The sequence below is a fragment of the Haplochromis burtoni genome, unplaced genomic scaffold (genome assembly GCF_018398535.1).
Source record: "Haplochromis burtoni strain Fernald_Lab_line unplaced genomic scaffold, NCSU_Asbu1 Contig_497, whole genome shotgun sequence".
NCBI classification, from domain to species: domain Eukaryota; kingdom Metazoa; phylum Chordata; class Actinopteri; order Cichliformes; family Cichlidae; genus Haplochromis; species Haplochromis burtoni.
Genome location: NW_024582858.1, coordinates 337,104 through 355,477, shown reverse-complemented (window position 1 = coordinate 355,477; position 18,374 = coordinate 337,104). Strand labels below are relative to the sequence as shown.

General features: G+C 40.8%; 1 protein-coding gene across 3 annotated transcripts; it reads right to left on the bottom strand.

Moving 5' to 3' along the window:
• Positions 1-1,667: 1,667 nt before the first annotated feature.
• On the bottom strand, positions 1,668-16,746 carry zgc:158689 (uncharacterized protein LOC791177 homolog). 3 transcript variants are annotated; one of them, XM_005946615.2, is made up of 15 exons: positions 16,244-16,746; positions 13,626-13,772; positions 13,440-13,515; positions 13,267-13,353; positions 12,636-12,697; positions 10,986-11,057; positions 10,574-10,711; positions 9,881-10,033; positions 9,297-9,473; positions 7,750-8,398; positions 7,452-7,659; positions 5,514-5,576; positions 4,968-5,136; positions 4,783-4,823; positions 1,668-3,320 (listed from the first exon to the last, which is right to left on the bottom strand). In XM_005946615.2, exons 2-15 carry the CDS (start codon positions 13,671-13,673, stop codon positions 3,248-3,250), a joined length of 2,016 nt encoding a protein of 671 aa, XP_005946677.1. In that variant the 5' UTR covers positions 13,674-13,772; positions 16,244-16,746; the 3' UTR covers positions 1,668-3,247. The 3 variants fall into 3 exon arrangements, with proteins under 3 accessions (XP_005946677.1, XP_042069860.1, XP_042069861.1); XM_042213926.1 differs by having other exon boundaries at positions 16,584-16,746; XM_042213927.1 differs by having other exon boundaries at positions 16,650-16,745.
• Between the last annotated feature and the right edge of the window lie 1,628 nt (positions 16,747-18,374).

Sequence of the window (18,374 nt, the reverse complement as noted above, 5' to 3'; positions counted from 1 at the left end):
TTAAGATTTTTGTTTTGAAACTAAGCTTCAACACAGTTCTGATCCTTCAGAGGTGGCTTAGTTTAAAAATAAGAAGCTGTAATCAGATTAAGGCTGGTATAAAAAATTCTTTTCATACCAGCTTTAATTCTGCTCGCACCCCTCATGCATGGATACCCCGTTTTTTTGTTTTGTTTTGTTTTTTGTTTTTTTGTTTTTTTAGTGAAAACATGAAGTAGGTTGTAAAATATCTTTCAATATCTCTTATTTCTTCTCACCTGTACAAAGTTTGAATATACTAAATAACAATATAACTGTGTGTTCTCTGCAGAAATCTCAGTTTTACAAATCATGCAAAAGCTTGTTTCATCGACCTTTTATTTCACATGTAAGCATTAGTAGTCCAGATAAAGTCTGTTCCTCTGAAATATTCATAGTAGTGTTATATTCAGTAGTGTCTGAATAGATGCATTGTTTTCTGCAGATAAAGTGTATAAATAAATGTGTCTAATGTCGAACAGCCATTTCAATTCTAACAGAAGTGTTCTGAACTTGTGTTTGAGTTGTGACGGGACAGCTCTCGCCTACGTTGTTCAGCTTTGATTTAAAGTGCAGGGGAACTACTAACCACTTCATTAGGTACACTGTGCTTGTGCCAGGTTGGATCTTGTGCCAGGTTGGATCTTGTGCCAGGTTGGATCCCCTTTTGCTTTCTTTCAGAGCTTTTGTGGCACAGTTTCAACAAGTTGCTGGAAATATTCCTCAGAAAACCTCACAGTTTCTATCATGGCCAGATAATATTCTTCAAATACCATATTGTCTAACTTGTGGTGGGCCTGTGCATAGTGTAACCTTATTTTCCTCACAGGAGTGGCACCCAGTGTGATCTTCTGCTGCTGTAGCTTCTAGGTTTGATGTCTTGTGGATACAGAGATCCTCTTCTACATACCTCAGTTGTAGTGGTTATTTGAGTTATTGTTGCCTGACTATCAGCTTAAAGGAGTCTGGCCATTTTCACGCAGAGAACTCATGCTCACTGGATATTTTCAGACCATCCTCTGTAAACCCCACAGATGGTTCCCAACAGATCAGCAGTTTGTGAAATGTACAGAGCACTGTGGTACCAACAGTCATGCCACGTTCAAAGTCCCTTAAATCATCTTTCTTCCCCATTCGGATGTTCGGTTTGAACTTCAGGAGGTCCTTTTGATCATGTCTGCGTTCCTAAATGTACTTAGTTGCTGACATGTGATTGGCTGATGAGATATTTGCACTAACAAGCACCTGAACAGGTGTACCATAAGTGGCAATGAGTGTAGGTTTGAAACTTAAATAACGTTATCTGTTCATTTTACATTATTGTTGTAACGCTCACATTTTTTAATGAGTTTAATCTCACATGCAATTCTTTCAGAACTCTCTGCCTTACTTTAAATGTATTTGTGACTAAATAATTTGCTTTTTAAAGGTTAAATTCAACTTGAATTAGTGACATTGTATAACTAAACTCTGTACCAATTGTATCTCATTCTGTGTAAGTCACTCTGAGCTGAAGACTGAATTTCTCTACCAGCAGCTGTGCACTTTCCAGATGTTTGCTCTGTATTACCACAAAGCCCAAATGTTCTACCAAAGTGAAATTTTTACAAAGAAATCATAAATTCACACAATTTCTGGCACTATTTACATGCATTAAAAGCATTTTGCTGTCATCTTTATTAATGAAGCAACGCTACACAAAGTGAGTACAATATATACTGATAGATATTTTTTTCTACAAGCTTTTCAGGTGATATTATGAATCTAAAAGGTGCTAAAACATCAAAGTAACTTGAGGCAGTTAAACCAGGAACATAAACTGCTTCAGTTTGCACAGATTTCACTTTGTTAGAGGCAACAAAGAGGACAGAGCTACAAAAAAATTACTTTGGATGTCTGTAGATTACCATGAACACTTGCTCAGACGTTGGTCAACTTCCTGTATACTTTCTTCATCACTTTCACGGATACAGTTTCTCAGTAAAAACCTAATCATCATCTGTCTTAGCATCCATACATCACTTTAAGATTCTGCTTAGTCTGACTGATGGACGTACAACTACAATTAAGCAGCCTAGCTGGTGAATAGCTTTGGGACTGAAAAGAAATCAAGAAGACATCAAATCCAAAGACTAAGCATGCAAATCTCTCACTTTGAACCCTCCACGACATCCTACTTTCAAACAAAACACTTCTTTCGGTGATACCACTATCCAAACATTCAACTACCAACTTTTACAGTTTGTGTCTGTGAAGTTTACGAGTTTTCTTTGTGTTGTCAGCGATGCTCTGTATTTAAAAAGAGGACAATTTTGATGATTTCACTCAGCGAGTGGATGGATCAACTCTAGATAATCAAATTTCAAGCAGAAAGCAATTTTTTAAGTCATCTACTCGCAACTGCTAACATGTAACTTTACAGCAGCAGAATGAATGGTGTTAAGTGGCACAACAGGATGTATCTGACAGACTTGTGCCTTCAAACAACATCGCTCATGTTCAGAAACTAAAACATGACATAAACATAAGTCATTGTGCCAGTTTCATTAATGTCAAGTAGCTCATCCAGACAATCACTGTGTTAAAATAAAATGAAAAAACAAAAAACACACACACACTTTTAATACTTTTAAATGCTCACCTTCACCAGCACCAAGAAAATGCACCAGATCTGGCAGCTTTTCTAAAAAATATAATACTGTAATAGAGAAGGAGCCTGTCCTCTTCCCATAACACTTCATCATAGTCAATGTGCACAACCTGCTATTAGGATCCAGTCCCTAAATCAGCTGAACACAGAAAACATCTCTGAATATGGCACAAAAATAACCAAAAAGGGAGAAAAAAACTCTTTAAAACAGTAAAAGAAACAACTGTATCTGTCATAATTCAAACTAAAGCATGTTAGTTATTCAGGACAAGCCGGACACAGTGTGACAAACATGAAGCTAAACATCTAAACATCTAGTTTTTCTATTAAAGCCAACACTTCACTAAAGCAGTTTCTCACATGTTACAATTGTCTCTTCTCCCCCAGCAACCTACAAATCCAGTCGGCTGTACTCATATTTATAACAGCCTTTATACTTGAAACACACAGAATATTACATTTAAAAGTAGAACATTAACATTAGCCAGTGTGCTTCTTTCCAGGATTCAACCTGAGGTGCGATGTACTGATGAACCACAGAGAAACACTGCTGCTGTTGCTGCGGTGGGAATAAAAAGCTCACTCGATGATGGGAGCTGAGCGATCGTTGGTGACGGTTTTTCGGAGTCGGACATGTGAAAATGGATTGGGCCTGAAAGAAGGAAGCGATAAATATGCAACTTAAACTGGTGATTACATGAGCATGTGAAGAATTTAGGATTATACTTTTCTAAGTTAGACATGCTGTGATAGCAGCTCTACAGAGACATTGCCACTGCAGGACTTAGTGTTCACTTCTGACTTGTTCATGCCTGCTATGGTTATTATGTTTTGGGCAGCTGATACTATTTTTTATGTGTCCACCATCAGATTGGACTCGTCACAGTCTTGCACTGATGCAAGTGCAAAACCAAACACAATATGAAAAAAATTTGATGCGTCAACTAGGGCTGCCACAAACGATTATTCTGATAGTCGACTAGTCACCGATTATTTTTGCGATTAGTCGACTAATCAGATCATCATCCATTGGACGTACAGGTACAACTTCTTGCACCAGCAGCATCTGCTCCTATATAACTATCATTAGCTTACAGCTTTAAGTGTTTCAGGTGCTAACTAAGAATAAAGACAAGATGGTAGTTTATTAAATTTTAATGAAATTTGCAGATTGTTCGGTGAAGTTTAATAAACTCAGCCGTCTGCTCCTTGCTATCTAAAATATAACAGGACACCGGAGTAAATTCTGGAGCATCTCACACTTCTGATAATCAGCTGTCTGCTTGATGTTTATTGAGCTGTGTAAAAAATAGAACTTTAATCTCAGCCAAACCGATTTACTCAGGAACAAATAAAATACTGAAAAAAGCCAAACAATAACATTTTTAAGTTATCTAAGTGACTTATATATCATGTTTAACCTGAGTAGCGAAAGACGGCGGTGGGTTTGAAAACGATTTGCCGGGAGTCCGGTGTTCTCACGGGCTCTAGGCTCACTAGCTCCCGGCTCGCTATCGAGCTAGTGGGTAACAGACGTCTCCGAAAACGTCGGAGCGCTTTTGAAAATATGTGGTGTCTTGATAAACTGAGCAGATATTTGAGGTTTACACAGCTACATTCTCGCCTGAAAATATGTTAAACGTTTATTTTGTGACCCAGAAAGAATAAAAAGAGTAATATTAAAAAAACTAGCTGCCGCCATTGTTGGAAACTGAGCTGGGCCGCGCTATGAATTCTGGGACAGAGCTACTTCTTCTTCTTCGGGGTTTAACGGCAGCTGGCATCCTTGTACATGCAGTGCTGCCATCTTCTGTTTCAGTCCGTTATTACACTCTTAAATCCTGCTACTTATTCCTGCGTCTTTTGCGATCTTACAAAGCTTCAAATGACACGTCGACTATTAAATCAGTCGTCGACGATTTTGATAGTCGACATAATCGAGACTAGTCGACTAATCGTGGCAGCCCTTGCGCCAACCAAACATAAACAATCAGAATTAGGTGCACAAGTCTGAATTTATTCAGAGGTAGTTTATAGACTGTGTAGTATTTTCAGTGAATGGGCGATGACAAGTAAAAATGCTCAATTTCCTTTGATTAACACCTGTAAGTTACCTGGTTGGTGAGGGAGGTGGGGAGGCCAACTCTGAGGTGATCTGTAAGTCAGTAGAGATGCGCGTCGGTATTTGTACTGAATTATTAGAAAGCAGAAGTATCTGCTACTTTAATAGTCAGGGTCAACTGTGAGGACGCCCTCACTCTAACCCTTGAGCTCCTCCCACAGGTTTCGTGTTTCTGACCTTGTTGCTGTCGGCCATGCTGTAGGGGCGCGGGCGGAAGGTGCTGACCCTCTGGGGAGGAAGGGAGCGTTCCTCCTCCGACTCAGGGGTGAGGGCTGGGAGACCCGGAGACCCTAGTTTGTCAAGTTGCCCGGTACTGGTGCTGTTAGCTCTAGATAAGAAGAGCGAGCTACAGGGAAGGTCACAGACAGAGAGGAAGGAATACACAGTGGAAAAAAGATAAAGGAGACACAATGAGAGTAGGCAAATGTTGGTTTTTGTGTGAATCTATCAACAACTTTGTTGCTGTTGGAAAAAAGAGTAAGTTGAGAGAGGGTGGTGGGGATACTGAAGGCAGACAGGATGATTACGATGGCATGAAATGTGTATTTAGTGACTGAGAATACATGGATGGGAAAGTGGAGAGAGTCATAAAGGATTCAGCCTGAAAATGACTCCATCAAGTGTGAATCACCAAAAAAAAAAACTATGGAAGCATCATCACTAATGTCAGAGCTGTTAGCCTTCAGACCAACAGATTTCAGCAGTTGTTATTTGTTCGCTTACCTCTCGAGAAGATCCATCTTGGTATGATGTGGCTGAGTGTAAGAGAAAGGAAACCAGCCTTTCCTGTGAAAAAACATTTCACCGGTTGAATCAATAAAGTTGAAATTTAAAGACGCAAGAAATGTCAGAGACTGTGTGAAGAAAACTTAGTAAAGTAAGGGCATAATTTGGTACCAGAAAGAAGTTTTCTTTAATGTAGTATCGAGAAAGGAGCATGACGTTACTGGGAGCGATGTTGTAGAAAAGGCCACAGAAGACAGGACTGTTCATTTGCTCCGTTATTGAATGTCCTTTTAGTCACATTTACAATGTAGGCATGTGTAAAAATATTACTGTATAAGTATTCTATAAGAAAAAAAGCAATGTTGTTTTCATTTGCTTTTTTATTCAAGTTAACTACAAAGCGAGATTAACATTTTCGTGAGCTATGTTGAGCGTAAAGTGAGAGTTTTCTGTGTCTTCAAAGGGGCTCTCATTTCACCTGATGAAATCACCATGGTAACTTATTTCTACAGTAAAGTTATAGCAGTGCAAATGGGAGCATGCATGCATTCATTTGGTGATGCAGAAATGTTGCTGTACTTTTTTCTAATCTACTGCCAAATCTCCTTTATACTGCTAGAATTGCACCTACTAGAACACAGAACCCAAAGTAAGGACACCCATTTAAATTATTTGCACTTTAATCTCATTGGGATCTTCCTGGCTAAGTAAAGGTTTATATATATCATAAGTTACCATTACATAAAGGAGACATGTAAATCGCTTTAGTTTGTCAGAGATCAAAAACCTCTTTTTCAACTTTTAATTAGTATAAACGTATCCATTTTAAGGTGTTACTACAAAAAAATGTCCATCACGCCACTCTTGTGTTAATCTATGCACGGCCTGAAGCATGTGTGTGGGAATGTATGTGAATGTTTTACTGTTACATCTTATTAGTATTTTAAGTATTCTATCTATTTTATTTATTGAATTTTATTGTTTTATTTATATTTTGATATTGCTAGGGATGATGCAATGATCGGGGACCATTCTTCATTTCGTTGTTCTCGTGACAATGACAATAAAGTTTCTGATTCTGATTCTGATTAACTCATATTAGAAATGAACAACAGCAATGAGACCGCACTGTGTAGTAAAATAATTAACTCGAATTAAAATGTTTATTTTACCGACTGTGCAATAAATCCCAGGATTAATATTTTTTTGCAACATTAATTTTTTGTCCTATTTGCAACAGTGTTGCATTAAACTCTTATATTTTTTCGTTTTTTTATAGATTATATCACCATTTTATCATCATCAGCTGATACCGACTGGAGTAGGGGGCGCTCATAGGGATCATTTTGTGAGAATGTGAGCACACTCAGAGCCTGAAGCAGAAGGCCTAACTCAAGATAAAAGACTGATAACCACCTGTTATCTACATCTGGTAAATTAGGTTTTGTCAAGCCAGCTAACCTATAACACTTTCCTCTTTGATTTTATTGCTACCGTAAAACTCTGTTCATTATATTTCTCGTTCTACATGAAATTGATTCTTTGTTTTAAATGCTAAATATACATTTTTAACATCAAAGAATCCAATGGTGCCAGCACTTGCATGCAACGATGGGCACTAGGGCTGGCAGAGCCTGTGTGGTCATTGGTTGCTTAATTAACCCATTTAGTTTTTTTCAACCACCGAAAGGTTTGGTCATTTCCAAATTTAGCAGCTCTAATTCTGATTGGGAGACTAAATGAACAAAGTAAACATGGTGTGCTTGCTTTGTTTTATTTACAGAAACACAAGCTACCAGCTGGAGACAGTTTATAAATCCTTGTCTGACCTTATTTAATGCAGTCTTATTTTTTATTTTGAGCACAATAGTGACATTAAATGTTTTAAGACCCCCTCAAAATATGAATCAGGATGAAAATATGGATAAACCATACCGTCCCGTTCGTTCATTTTGACCGTAGTGCCACCCATCTCTGGGCTCAGAGATGAGCAGAGTGATATTGTCACCAGGCAGGAAGTGCAGTAAGCATGCTCCTCCCACTGTGGTTCCTCCACTGCCATCTGATGTTCCAGGTGTGTGAGAAAACATGGCTTCCACACGTGTAGGTCCAGATAAAGGCATCATCCTGGGAAGACTCGAGCCTAGGTGGAGGAATAAAATAAGAAATGAGGAGTAAGTGTCGGGGAAGAAGACATCCAAAAAAACAGCAGGTGAGCCAGATCATATCTCACCCTGAAAGCCTCCCAGCCTCATTTCACTGACAGGTCTCCTCGGCAGTGGAAGTGTTGCAGTGGCGCTCATCTCTGAGGTCTTCAGCAGCCACGGATTATGTGACGTAGATAAAGTGCTGCTCCCTCCTGGTTCCACCTGCTGGTGCAGCAGCTGCACTGGAGTCATGGCCCTAGAGAGCGGAGCGCTGTGGGGCAGAGGAGGGCTGTGAGGTGCACTGTGGGGGATGGGGAGGGTCATGCCCTGCGAGGAGCTGCTGGCCGGGGAGATCTGGCTGAGCGACATCACGGTGGAGGGGATGAGGCTCGGGGACAGGTTAGATGTGTTTGCGGCGAGGAGAAGCGAGGTCTGCTGGGCTGAGCTACTGGATGTGGTGGTGGGAGTAGATGGAGCCGGGCTGGCGCTGCCACTGGTGCTGCTGTCAGGGAGCGGGCTGGCTGAAGCACTGACAGGTGTGCTGCTGTGCTGAGGAGATGCTCCCTGCGATGAACCTCCAGCAGCTCCTCCGGTGGAGGGAGCAGAGAGGAATGTCTGGGTAGAGCCCTTAGGAGGACAGGTGTCACTCTGGGTGGAGGAGGGGAGCGAGCGCTGTTGCTGGGAGCGACTAGAGTCTCCGTTTAACAGAGGAGGGACTTCTTGAACAGAGAGCCTCTGAAAATCAAGAACAGATCACAGTAACTACCAGACAATACGGGCCATTGTTAAAATTCTGATGTCCTGAATGACTTATTAAACTGTGAGCTGCCAAATATCCTAAGCTCTTCAACTTAGTTTGTAAGTGATGACAAACAAAACCCGATGCGGCACCATGCAGGATGTTTCAATCCCTCACAGTGACTTCTTTTAATTTGTCTTTTTCAAAATTAGCTTAAAAAATGTTAGCACCAAAATCCCTTGAGTTAAGTTGAGAGGAATGATCACATGATTGTCGTGCAGACCCCCACAGATTCACAGAGAAACTTTTTCCATTACAAGTGAAAAACTGGATTCTTCTGGGTCCAAAAGGAGGAGTTAAATCTGCTTTTTGTAATGTTCAGAGAAAAAAAGGATGAGGACAGAAGCCTCTACATACGCAGAGGTGCTGATAACAGTTTCTCTGTAGCTGATACCGCTGCTGTTTGATGATGTCTGAGGCAACTCTAAAAACCTTCTGGGTGTTCAGAAGCAGAATGAGTCCATCGTCCCATCATCAGTAGTCACATCATCACATACACCAGTGACACAGTTTAACAGTGTTACCAGTGGTTTGCAGCGTGTTATAAACCCTCTGGACTTCCATTTGTGAAGGCTCGATTGCTGACAATGATGGGCCCATCTCCTTGAGAGTGTTATTGACTTAGCTAAAGTTGCAAAAGGCTTTTTCCTATTGTCCAGAAACTTACAGACCTCAGTGTAATGAGCTAACAAAGAAGATCCTCACAACAAAACCTTACATGTCTAATATTATAAGGGCAGAGGATGATTTTTAGCCACAGTAAGGTCTGCATAAACTGGGTTGTTGGGCGTGACTTTGGATTTAACACACACTTGTACTAAAACATGATCTGACCTGCTCGGGCTGAGCGGTGCCAAGCTTGGTGTGACGAAGGACCTCAGCTATCCCAGCAGCCCCTGGGCTTTGAGGCGCAGTGTGGCGCAGCAGGTTCAGAGCACGCTCCGGGAGCTTTGTTGGCTGAGAGCACGACTGCTGCCAAGATGACAGTTTCTGGGATAAAAGCTCTCTCACCTGGATTACATTCAACAGCAAAAAAACAAAGGATAAGACATTTATAACACTAATCTTACTGCATTTATTTTTACTGCAAACTAATCTCTTTATCAACTCTTGCCTTTCAGCTTCTTCAGAAACGAGATATACAGTTTCATCATCAAATCATTTCTGGAACAACGCGCATGCTCAGTTAACAAGACTGAGCACCAGTACATGTTCTTGGATCTGGTGAATATTTGCAGCATGATTTGTTGTTTATTTCAATGACAGAAATTATCTGCTGACTTAAGATGTATAGCAGCGAGAAAGAAGCTCTATCACACTGATCAAACACACGCACGGCTGTCAGGAGTAAATTGTTAGTTTTCACTGGATTCGATGAAAGGAAACATTCACAAACTTAACACGTGCGAGCTTATCACCTTGGAGTGGTAGTTAATGAGCAGTTTGGTGACACAGCACTGTCTGTCCACCAGGAAGCAGTAGCGTCTCCTCTCCTCGGTGAGAGCGGACTTGTAACCTGAGGCCACCAGCGTGTCCAGCTCGCCTTGGCGACGGCTCATCAGCTCCACGAACTGAAGGAAAAGCCCAAAATTTCAAACCTGCAAAGCTGAACATTCGTTAATGCACGCGCACACCTGCATTTATCGTTGCTCACACGGCGCTCAAAGATAATGTGACCTTTAATACACTGTGTAAAGATGGGAATAACAAAGAGCCCGAAGGAGTACCTTACATCACATCCTGTCTGTTGCCCAGTGATAACAAAATGCAAGTGATAAAACAGCCTCCTTGGCTCAGTGACCTTTCCTTCTTATGTATTTTTGGTCTTTCATTTTCGTAATTCTCCAAATCTGCTGACCCTCTTATATCACTGATATTTTCTTTCCTTCCTGCTTGTTTTTCTGACAAATCAGCTGAACCAGATTGTTCTTTAATCTTATTCACGCTGGCCTAGTTGTCACACAAATGCACACACAGCTCTCCTTTTTAATCTGCTGTAATGCTGACTGAGATGTTTAGAAGAAGGATTTCTGAAATGAAAGAGGCCAAAGTGTTTTTCGTGCTCTTTTTTTAACATTACTGAAGATGATGAGATGTTAAATCTCTGTTACCTGCATCTCTCTGTCACCGTATTTGTTGGGGTGACGGCTGCCTTGGCTCTTCCTGCGGAGTTTCTTCAGCTGGGACTGACAGCGCTCGATTGACTCGGTTTTAGACCGTCGCTCGCTCTGATACTTTTTGAGGGTGGCCTGAGAGGAAAGTCAAGGATTTGATCAAAATTGCATTTTATATTTAAGTAGAGATTTAACAAAACCCATTCATTCATTTTACTTTATTTTATCAAGATTTCTGGCATCTTTGTTGCAACATGTAACGTTTTCTTTCTTTACTTTCTATGTCAATCAAATAAAGAATAAAATCCCACATATCTTAAAAGTAGAATAAATGCACTTTAGTTAATTACCTAAGTTAGTCACTTTTAATAGTAATATACTGTATACTGTAGTCGGTGTGTGGACTTACCGTGAGGTATTTGATGTCCAGCTCCAGCTTCTGCTCCAACTGGGCGAGCAGCTCGGAGTGAAACAGCTTTAACTGTTAGTGACATAAGTAAATGAGTCTTGTCAAACATTTCAAGTTCACTGATATATCAGAATGTGTGTCACATTTCCCTGCAGTGGAGAGCTCGCGACTGATACCCTCTGAATCAGAGAGCAACTTTAATATATTTAATAAAGCCACAGAACAAGTTTAATCTTCATCATTAATTTACAGACCCTCAAAGTATTTTTTTATTCATGTTATTTTTACCTGCATTTTTCATCCCTTATAACTCCATATGTTCATGAAAGGGACACTTTTTAAAAACCACCAACACCCATGACAAAAGCCAAAATCTTGGTTTTAGACATTGAGTTTTTATATCTTTTATATCTAACTTATCCTAGTTTCCTGTAGAGCAGGTATCCCAAACTCCTTTAATATTGTGGGCCGGACCAGTGCAACTCCCCTTTCTGTCAGTGTAAAAGAAGTTTGATTACACACTTAATCCCTGAAATATATTAAGCTAAGAAAAAGAAGTACGATTTCAACAGAGAGTCTAAGATTCATTTCTATATGATAAAGAAATGCTGCTGTAGTAACAAAAAAGGTCAGCATGACTCTTTAAGAGCAAAATGTGCAGAATAAAAAAAATGTGTAATTAGAAAATGTGCACTTTTTTTTTAAACTGCTGACTTTTCTGTTACTTAAATGTTTATTTACTACTTATTTTCTTCTGGGTAGCATGAATGGCCATGAGGGAGGTCTTTGTCAGTACGAAAAGCTATAACAAAATACAATTAAAAGTCTAAAATCTGTGTCTGATCCTTCTGATCTTTCAAAGCTGTCCAAAGCCGTTGGAGTCTTTGCCGGGCTGACTTTGTTCCCCGGACCTTATGTTTGACACCCCTGTGTACAGCAACAAGCACTCATGCCCTGGATGTTTTCATCTGTTTTTTAAAAAATTTTTTTTTTTTTTTAGATCTTTTACTATAGAAAGGTTTCATGGGTCATATAAAATATGAGTGAGGTGACTGGTCAAAAAACACATTTATTTACCTACATTTTAATACCAGGCTCGTCTTTTTTTTGTCTGTGTACATATTTAGTAATATAGTCATGATTTAATATTTTCCAATAGCTCACACCTTTGACATGGAGAAACAAAACCGTTGTTCACGTGATACCTTGGACCAGGGGTGGGCAATTAATTTTCCCCAGGGGCCACATGTGGAAATTTGACTGTTGTGGAGGGCTGCACCAATTAGCTGAACTCAAGCTTAATATTAGCTTTATCTGTTTATAAGCTTACTGCACACACCAGGGCCTGGATCACATATGGCTCTTGCATGGCTTCATTAAGTATAATAAAGTTCTTTTACATTAAAAAATCAGCTGATTCTCAGAGGATCTTTCTCAGATATGATTCTGTTCATACGGACAAACCTGGCAGCAGATTTATTAATAAAGAAAAGCCTGCCAAGAATGAGATTTTAGACAAGCTGTTTTTTCACTTTCTGGACCCTTATTTATGTTTGATTCACTTCAAACACACAATTTTTAAAAGCTTGTTATAAATGAAACACTTGCCTATCAAGGCATCATTATTTGAGCATGCCGATGGCCTCTTACCACATCTTCCAGCTGCACCTGAATCTGTCTGTGGACCTCGGCCATCTGAAACAGGGTGTCTCCTGTGAGGAGCAGCACAGCAGCGAAGGCAACATGTTACTTAAACAGAAAAACACTTTGCTGGATTTATTTGTGTCACCTTTACCCTCTGCAGCAGTATCCATGCGCTTATAATAGCCCCTCACAGTATAAACATGTATAAATATGCACAACAACCCCAACAAAGCAGAGAAATGTGCTGAAAGTCGCTGCTTCTGATTCACAGTGGCGGTCAGCTGTGAGTGCTTCCGTCGGTCACACAGTGCTGTAGTATGTGGTGGCTGGCATCTCGCCCTCCGACACTCCTGCCTGCCTCCCCCGCTGCTTTCAGCATTACAATGAGATCATGTGGTGTTGTTAATCTCCCAACAATGGCTCTACTCTCTCCCCGTCCCTCTGTCCTCTGCCTTTCTCTCTCTTTACATTTCCTCATCCCCTCTTGTCTTCATCTCCTCTCTGACCAGCACATGTGGTCGACTCACAGACTATTTCCCACTTCTCACCAGCCGCCACATTAACTCTATGAATTCTATTAGCTCTAAAGCCAATTCAATTCAAACCCTTGCCTCTCTGCCACTCTACGCCCACTCACCGAGCTCCTTGGAGCCTTGGCTGTCGCTCGCCAGCTCTCCGAGTTTCACAAGAGCATCGAAGTATCCTTTGGCAGCTATGGTCACTCCTGAGGAAGTGAAAAAATGATTACATATGGAGCTGCGAGGATAAATCAAAGTTCAGCAGGACCTGAGTCACTGTGTCCTCACCAACCTGTCAGAGCTTTCTCATAGTGTTTCCCCATGGTCACAAAGTTCTTCAGACTGGGGTTGAAATGGTCCAGAATCCCCTGTTGGCAACAGTGCAAGTAAATTCATAAAGTGCTTCCACATTTCTGATTATCACACAGTGTGTGTGGAGTCACTATTAGGATGAGCCGGACAGACATGGGATTTTTACCTTGTAGACATTTTCAGTCATCTTGTTGACCTCTTCGGTTCGAGACATTTTTTTCTTCTCTTGTGTGTCCGCTTTCGCCGTGTGTGATCGTGGTGTGATTTTGACCCGCTGCTCACGCCTCTAAGCTTCACACAAGATCCCGATATCCTAAAAAAAAAAAAAGCAGATAAAGATAAATACACTTATATTTCATCACAATCGCAAACAAAACCAGGAACTTTTACCTTTACCTGCAAAGGGGAGACGTTAAAGACTTTTGTCTGATTATGCCAAACCAGTATTTACTTCTTTTCTTTGTCCTAATTGATACTAAGCTGAAGATATTTGGGTTTGGGGGCTGATAATTAGAGAAAAATGTTAATTTAAAGACTCCACACTAGCTTATTTTCACATAGAAATCAGTGGTTAGCTTCAGATGCATTCACACTACTGGAAACACAGTGCCTGGTTTTTGGTGGATGAGCAGCCTGTGAGGGTGCAGGACACTGCACTCCTGCTGTTCAGACCCTCTTTGCAGTTAAAGTCTGGCAGGTTAAAGACCATAAAAGTTCAGAAGTGCAAATCCAGGTCAGCTCGTTTTCCTTACACAGATTTTAATGCCTCCATAAAATCTTGAATTCCTGTGTCATGTTTAGTTAAGCTCACATTCTTCATTCTGATTTTTCAGTTAAAAGACATAAAAAGAATTAAAGAACTTTTACTTTTAAAAAGGCTTGAAAATGAACAACAACACATCCACATTGTGTTCTCCATGTTTACTAGAATATTCAGGCTTTTTCATAACTGAGCAGCCCGACTTTATAGGCAAACCACTCAGAGATGGACCTGTACCGATGTTTGGCCTGTACCTACATTTAACAGACAAAGAATACAGCAGTAACTTTTTAAGTCTTTAAGTGCTTCATCACACTAAATTAGAGCATCTGGCCAGTGCAAAATTGATGTGACACAAAAGATAAACTTCAGCCACTGACATCAGTAAAGGTCAACTTATTTCCAGATAGGCTGATTGTATTCTAAAAAGCTGATATAAGCCGATACCCATCGAATTAAATGGTGAACTCACTGAAGCCAATAAGTGTTATTATACGAGATTTGGAGAAGCTCCAGAACATGAAGCATAAAATCCCAAAACTTCACAGTAAAGGGAAGTCTTGTATTTAAGCGTTTGGTGCTATTTGGACTAAAAGTGTGTGATTTAAGTGAGCAAGCAGACTTTTAAGGCCACTGCACCACGGCAACAAGCGTGGAGGATCATCTTGGGTTTCGTCTGAGGGAAGCGGTGTTATTTCCACATGGGTCCCGCCTGTGCTCCAGCTGCCAGTTTCTACATTATCGCTTCACAGCATTACAGCCCAAATATTTCTCCTAGATTTGCACTCAGGACCAGTTACAGCAGTTCAGATAAGAACAATGGGCTCCTCCAGTCTGAGTCACAGGTGTCAGAGCTCTGAACAAACACGCGACAACAGTGTTTCCTTGGCAGAGAGGAGCACTAACGGAGGGGGGATTTCTCAGGGGGCTCAAAAGATTTCCAGTCTGGATTTGGTGGCAAAAGACTCACTCCACTTCTTTTTTCCTATGCAGCCCCTCTTTGTTTTCACGATGTGATTACAGAGAAAACGTTGACCCAGATCAACTAATAGTGTATGACACAAAGAAAACATATCCAGGCTCTTGCTCATTAGGGCCACCCGGGTGTAGTCTGTAATTTCACAGGCTAGTTGGGGGGTGGTGGTGATAGTGTGTTGTTGTGCAGGAGAAAGACAGAAAGATGGGAACTTGCTTTCTTTTGCCTTTTCTAATTTAGTTTGCACATTCTTCTTCAGAAGCATTTCATGTGCATGTTGTAGCATGGTGAGTTTTAGTTCCAACAAATAAAGTGCTGTTTGTCTCAGGATGCAACAGGAAAAGTCTGCAGGTGGTTGGGGAACTGATACAGAAGGTGCATTCATGTGGTTTAGCCTCTTTAAATTCCTTTGGACGCAAACACTTAAAGCAGCAAATGAATAAATAAAGCGGTGTAGTCAATCACCATCAGTTCCTCTGAAGTCATTAATAAAAGGAAAAAAACAACTTATTTTAAAATATGGTGGGTTTAGGACAAAATTGAGCATTAAGAAGTTTTGATTGGTATTTTATAACATTTTATAGTTACAAACCTCATGTCATCACCAAAACTTCAGGAATGAACTCAGTTTTGTTTGTTTTTAGGGTGAAACGCTGGAAGACGGTCATGCATTTATGCCCCGAGATTTCTCTTAACAGCAGTTAATGCCGCAGCTTAAGCGGCACTCCATACTCCAGTGCCACATTAACCTTTTTCTTCCACACCATCTCCTCTCATTTCAACAGCCACATCAAAGGCAGGAGCCTTTTGAATCAGTAAAGCACAGGCAGATTCCCATAACTGCAAAGAGAAATTTATACAAACTGTGTTTAAACTACAAATATGAACAAATCGGTTGCACAGTGGAGTTTCCCCCCCCCTCCCAAAGTTTAACAAAAGCACTTTGTTGCCAGTACCAGTAACAGTAACAGCTACCTGTTGATCTCTCAGCTTCATCTGTGTAACAGTAACAAATAATTCAGCTACTTAAATTAAAAAAGTTACATACCTTTTCTGGGCTCATTGTTGGAAACGATAAAGGCTTCCTCCGCGTCTTTGAGTGTTTAATGAACAGTTTTACACCCCCTCTTTTCTTCCTATTAGGCTACTTTCCCTCTCCGTTAGTTAGTGGGGGGTTGTTTCATCCAGCAGAGCACTAAATCTCAGCTCCCCTCCACCCCTTTTCACATGCCCCTCTCTCTTGTTGCCTCCCTCTCTCTCTCTCTCTCTCTCTCTCTCTCTCTCTCTCTCTCTCTCTCACACACACACACACACAGTTTCCCACTCTCCCCTCTCTGCCTCCCTTTACTCCCAGGAATCAGGGTCCGATATTCAGTGCCATTCAGTACCTTTCCTCATTACTGAGCCGATTACAGACATGCCTTCACGCACGCAAAAACCGTCCAGAAACCCACCGCCAACACCAGTACACCCAGCTCCCTGCCGTTGGAAACCAGAGTCAGCCTCCCATTCTGTATCAGCCTCTCTCTGTCTCACTCTCTCACTGGGGAAGAATAACAATGAGCTAACGGGACCTCGGCTGAATAGCAGCAGGAGGAGAATAATGACTTGAACTTTTTGAGCCAAAGACAGAGCAGCACAGGCAGGCCCTATCACCGGCCTGCATGCACCCGGCCCATCACACATTCCTGCTCCCCATTCTCAGAGGGAGGAAGAGAAGAGGAGGAGGAGGCCCGGCATGGACACAGCAGGCCTTTCATTTACTGCAACAAACTGAACAAAAGCTTAAGGGTTAATATAAGAAGTGAAAGTGCTGCATAGCATTTAAAAAATGGTGTAAGAGAGTTTAAGGTGAGTGACTTCTGCAGAGAAGTAAAATCTTACAGTACAGCACTTACAGAGGACTTTAAAAATAATGGGCCCCACTAAAACCCATCAGACACTGCTAAAAGAAATCTGACGTGTTTGTAATGTAATGCTTTTCATGCATTTTTTTACAAATTCTTCTCATTTAATTTACTTAGTGTAAATGTTATTTTCTGACATAATTGTGATAAATTAATACGCTGTTCAAATAAACAAAGGGAACACAAAATCAGAAACTATGGTGAATCCGTTTCACCTGCTTTGGTTCAAATCCCACTGATAACAGTCGAAATGGAGAAGCGACAACAAGACAACAAAAACCGTCGCTGGTGTCCATGTCACTGCTGGTAGGGTGAGTCAGTACCTGCAGACTGTTCAGGTTGGACAGGTAAGCAGCTCCTGCAGCATTGCGCATCCGTAAGTTTTCCCGTGTCCCTCTGCACAGTCTCAAGAATAAGGATGAGATACAAGAAGATGTTGCTTGAGGAGAGCTGGACAGGGCCGTAGAAGGGCGTTAAACCAGCAGCAGGAGTGAGTGGAGGAACAGAGCCCTACAAAGTGACCTCCAGCTACATACTTTCACAGGGTTCTGTTAAAAACAGACTCCAAGACGGGACCTGTGCTCACAGCCCACTCAAAGCTTGATTGGCATTTGCCAGAAAACACCAGAACTGGCAGGAACTCACACTGTGCTCTCTAAACAGAGAAAGCAGGTTCATACTGAGCACATGCGACAGATAGCACAGGGACTCTAGGCTTAACCTAACTGGGCAGATTGATTCCCTGAAGTCTGACAAACTTTGTGTTATATACCTATGATCAAATATTCCCTTAATTTTTTTGAACAGCATGTAAAATTTAGGCGGCCAATACTGGAACAGCTTTTAAAACACACAACAAATTGAATCAAACTGTAATTTGATTCCCAAACCTCCAAACTCACCATCTGATAAATTTGCCTAAATAACAAAGACATGAAAAACATGCTTTAGTTCCACACTTTGACATCAAATGAAAATATTGTAGCACTCCTGTTTATCTGATAGTTGTTGAGATAACATTATACTTACTGACAAGTGTCAGCACAACGATAATTGTGATGTTTAAAAAAGAAACACACATATGATAATTCCATGTGATTTTTCTTTTTGTTTCCATTTATGGTTGCAAACTATCCGCCTCTCTACTCTCATACTGCCAGATTAATGGTTTTGCCAGCCATTAAATGATGTACAAAAAAGTATGAAATTAACTTAAGTACTTTCACTTTTGATTAAATAAACTTTTATTAACTTTTTGAACGTTTTTTCTTG